Source organism: Ceratina calcarata, unplaced genomic scaffold (assembly GCF_001652005.2).
Source record: "Ceratina calcarata isolate Rehan_Ccalc_2016 unplaced genomic scaffold, ASM165200v1 scaffold53, whole genome shotgun sequence".
Classification (NCBI taxonomy): Eukaryota; Metazoa; Arthropoda; class Insecta; order Hymenoptera; family Apidae; genus Ceratina; species Ceratina calcarata.
Genome location: NW_017176451.1, coordinates 1,388,753 through 1,393,677, shown reverse-complemented (window position 1 = coordinate 1,393,677; position 4,925 = coordinate 1,388,753). Strand labels below are relative to the sequence as shown.

The window sequence follows — 4,925 nt, the reverse complement described above, 5'->3', positions numbered from 1 at the left end:
AATCACAAGTTGAATAAAAAATTATAAAATTTTATTGTGTCGTTGTTGTTGCTTCCAATAATTTAGTTTTTTATATTCGTTACTATACCAAATAATTCGGGAGTCCTTTTAGGAAGACTCTAGTCTTGAGATCTGGAGATTGTTCACCTAATAGACGTGACCCACGTCCTTCTAAAACAACATGTTCCAGTTTTTCTAGGTCACCTCGTAATAGCCAAGTCTTCAACGTTGATGGATTCATCTGCACCTGAAAATTAAATTTAGTGAATTACACTATTTTTGTATGATGTTGCATAACATTCGTAAACATAAAAGAATTCAATTGAAAGAGAACTGTTATTCTTATTTTAGCATGTGACTATGAATTACGTTATTGATCCTCCATCAAGCAAATCTATGTTCAAGGTTCATATCGATGTGCAAATTGTTCGGTAGGGTGTGAGTTGACCATTAAATTGCTGCGCAATCTCTCTAATGAAAATGCGGAAATAATTACGAAGCAATTTTTAAGAAGTTAATTAAAGTGTAATGAATTATGTGAGAGAATTTCTTTGCAAGCTATTCCTAAAAATAAATTTTTTATATTTGCATTGAGAACACATTTACCACAGTATGTGATTTGATAGTAAATTACATTAATATCAATTTCAGTTTTGTATAATATTCTACTGAGCTTCAAAATTTTTCTAAAATTTGAATTGTTGTTCAAAATAATTCCAATAATATAAAAAATGTAAGTTGTAAAAAATTGTACTGAATAGAATAAGTATCCTATTGTTAAACGTTCAATCTATTTTTTGCCTGATAAGATTACCTTACGAAGTCGCTAGACCGAAGAGTAGGAATTAAATATTCATATTTCTCAAATAAATGCTTCATGATATGGCAATGAAAATAGATCTTGTATTCATTTCATGTTTCAAAATTTAATGTCTCAAATTAATATAGAATAAACGCAAGATATTAAAATTTTTCACAGCTTTTCTTTAATATATCTAATTAATTTAGCATTCATATCACTAACAGACCAATTTGAAGACTTCAATTAAGTACCTTCAAATTGGACACATTTTCTAATGCAATATTTAATAACTGAAGAAATTAATTGCACTCTCCAAAAGTTAAAGCATAACAAAACGAAAATTTGAGAAGTTAAAAATTAATGAAATTATTCCGAAAATGTTAGTGACTTGTAAAATATTTTAACGATTATAGAGCCTCGCAATTTCAGTTTTCCTGTTGTTAAAGTGACTGGTGAATCCCCCGGTTTATGGATCGCCTGTCACTTACGAAACTAAATGTAACATACACACACAAATAATTGATACGACGTTATCGTCACGAATCACACGTTTTATTTACGTCAAGTAATACGCAAAAGGAGGGAGAAACCAGAAAATGTTCAGTCATTGTATTCAAAATTATTTTGTTTACTTCAGTTATTCTTTTCAGTTTTAAGTAACTTCTACATTTAAATACAAACTTTATGCGGAAGGCATGTCATAAGAGACAGATAATTTTTGTGGCGATAAAGTAAAAATCTGAATCATGTTCATGAATCCGGTAATCATGTTCGCAATATTTAATTCCTTAATATATTGACTGTTATCTTCATAGAAAGAAAAACATCAAAAAGGAAAAGAAATCGGTTTATTCATACACGAGTGCACAGATTACAAAGACAAGTGTCTAAAAAATAGATTAGCAAACATAAGTGCGTGGGAAATTACGAAAGAACAAAGCATGTGCATGCACTAATCGTCGATCTTATCATTGCTCAATCCTTCGTTGCTTAACTTGTTCCCAAGAATTTACCTGGATTAACTTTGTGTCATGACATTCTTGATATTATGAGAGACTTGCGATGTTATAACAAATTTATTGACGCAAAGAAGAGAATAGAGACTAAATAGTGATCGCGATTAGTGACTAAATAGTGATCGGAAAAAGAGACCGTACGATACGAGAAAGCGTCGCGCGACGAATGAAGTCGACGTCAAGCGTCGCGACGCCACCTGCGCAGAGTAACCATAGAATTCATTGGGTCATCGAAGCTAAACACCCAGTGTATATGTATAAGAAAAAAAAGGCAAGGAACACTGTTTTTTAATAATAAGACGGATGAAGACATTCATATTAATAATTTTGGAACGAAATAACTGAGAATATTACACATAATAGGACAACGGATATCGAATTATCGAATACAGTAAATAGTTGTATTGCGTCGGAGAAAACGGACCTGTTGGATTGTTTTACTTTCTATTTGATTATCTATTCGTGGAACATGACGAATATTAATATTATAATTTTAAAGAATTGTAAAAAGTTAATTTAATGTAGCATGTAGAAGAGTAAGAAGTAACGCTGCAACTGTTGTCTGCTTGTACTACTTGCCCTACTTATTCTACTTGTCAATATCAGAAATCTTCTCCACTTTGCAGTCTATATTTACATCCCGTTTGATATCTTATTCATTTATTTTTTTAACGTATTTTATTTATGTTATATCTTGAACTTCTAATTGTAAAATAAAATAATTACATGAGAAAAAAGGGTTCAGAATCTTGTTGTTAGAATATGTAATACTATGTTTAGGCAAATAAGATAAAAGAGAAATCAGAGAAGAAAAAAACGGGAATCCTTGAATTTCGATTGAGAAAGTTAAACAAGGTTGACGCACAATCACTTGCCGGTGAATTCCCCTCGAACCGAAGCAGATATATGCATACATACATAAATAATGATCATTATCAGATTTGTGTAAACCCATAATTCTAATAGAACAGTTGCAAATTGCGTAAATTGTTCAATAAACATATCTCCTTCAATGAGATGTAACACATACACGTCATCAATGTGTTCGTGGTAAGCTTTTGAAAAAAGTTATGAGGAACAGTTAACTATCAACATATCACATTCTTACTTATTTCACTTTCTTTATTAATATAATTATTTTATGACAACATTCCTCATTTTTGGTGTAACTTAATGTTGTGGGACGTGTGACGAACGAAGAAAACTTTATGATTATGAAAAAATTAATTAGAGAAAAAAGAATTAGAGCGAGAACTTAATATTGTTGTAGAACTTGCATATATGTCTAAGTAAAGAATCTGCTACATATTTAAAAGAACTGTTATTTGTTCTAATAAATATTCATCATAGACGTTTAACGAATCTTTCCTTAACGGGAAGAATCCAGGGGACAAGACACGTTGGTATCTTTTATTCATCGTAAACATTTCCGTGAGTCCTGGAATCACTGCAGCCTAAGGATTATCGACTTTTGCGTTTCATGCTTGCAATATGTACCTCGACAATTGTTTTGTTCGTTTGCTTGTCGCTTACCTCGTTTATTTATTTAGCTCTAGCTTGACCGTCGAGATCAATATCTCTTTGGAGCAATGACACATTGATCATGCATATTGCGCGAATCTCGTGCCGATTGTGCCATCATTAATGAGATATTCAATAAATGAGACAACTACCGGGGAACACTCACGTAATTACGTGTATTCGTAGTTTTTTTGGTGTAAAAAAACATCTGACTTGATGAAAAGCGTTTAAATGCGAAAATATTTTTCAGGCACAGACATTTTCAATAACGAACAAAATTGATTGCATGAAACAACTTTGTATGTTCGATAAACACAACATATTTTTGTGTGGAAGAAGATTTATATATTAATATAAAATATGAGGAAAATCAATTATATTTAAATGTAGTATAGTAAGAATGATCGGACAGTAAGATCGAGGATTGTTCATTTTTGCCGATTTCTGCGATTTTCGATCTTATTATGCAACGTGCCACTTTAGTTTCAAGCCTCAACTCATTTCGATGAAATTATAGACTTACACTACCATTTAATAGCCACAAAAGTAAGAAGCTGTGCAGAGTATATAGTACATAAAAAAAGTGTAGCGCGGTGCATATACATATACTTCGTTTAACAAACCATTTTTATATCCTTTCATTTACGCTATTATTATAAAAAAGTTTCCAAGCCATAATTAACGAGCTCTTCATTACATAGATTGCATTGTGACAATTAGTAGCCATAACAAAAAAGATCTCACAAACGACGTATGAAAGCTAAGGTTTCTGCCGGTCAACTGGCAATGCGTACTTTGCTACGTGTCCCACTCAAACATAGTTTTCATTATTCAAGAAGAGTATGGCACAATACATACCACCTATACATCAAGTATGTATGCGTACAGAGAGTAATAAAGTTTTATGGTCACGATCAGTTGTGATATTTCAAAGAAGTCCGATTTCGAACTTTAACATTATTGGAATATAGAATGCTGTATTTGAAAAAATTACTTTTCTTTCAAACTAAAGGAAAATCAAAGACATTCTTATTTTGTAAATCATTTTTAAAATTCGATATTAATATAGAACGATATTGAAATAGGTAACTCTTTAAATTTTATTTTGTGAAAAAGTGCTCATTGATTTCCAATCTGCACTAAGTTAGACGATATGGAATAGACGGTATAGTCAAGCCAGTTGTCATAAATATGAAGAACTTAACGTGCTCGTTGATATCCTATAATTACGCTTGAAGTTTTCGTTTCTTATGTGCTCAACGTTGGAAGTATAGAACTGAAATATTCAGTGATACCTCCTCGCTCGATTTTTGAGGCATCAACAAATTTCGCAATCGTTGATTCATCAGCAGACGTTGCATTTTTTACGAACTGCAGCGAGCAAATGGGTCAATGCATTAATGTACTTCATGATCGATTTTGTGGTCGAACGTTATCATTTGTATCTGACAAAATGACAAAAAAGTTATTATCATTCATAATATTGCTCATTCCTTTTGCTTTTGCAAATGGTAATTCAGAACTATTTGTAAACGATTTTCTATATTTCATGGTTTTATTCCAATTGTGTAATACTTTTGTACAAT

General features: G+C 31.6%; 1 protein-coding gene and 1 long non-coding RNA gene across 2 annotated transcripts in view; one reads left to right on the top strand and one right to left on the bottom strand.

The window, feature by feature from the left end:
- Window positions 1-88: 88 nt before the first annotated feature.
- LOC113464776 (uncharacterized) lies at window positions 89-2,338 on the bottom strand. Its single transcript, XR_003389635.1, has 2 exons — window positions 1,816-2,338; window positions 89-247 (listed from the first exon to the last, which is right to left on the bottom strand). It is a non-coding gene; the product is annotated as an uncharacterized LOC113464776 (long non-coding RNA).
- Window positions 2,339-4,181: 1,843 nt separating this feature from the next.
- LOC108628551 (uncharacterized) overlaps window positions 4,182-4,925 on the top strand; it is a 3,734-nt gene continuing 2,990 nt past the window's right edge. The window contains exon 1 of the mRNA XM_026816600.1: window positions 4,182-4,211. Coding sequence (XP_026672401.1) covers window positions 4,182-4,211 — 30 coding nt within the window. The remainder of the gene's footprint in view (window positions 4,212-4,925) is intronic.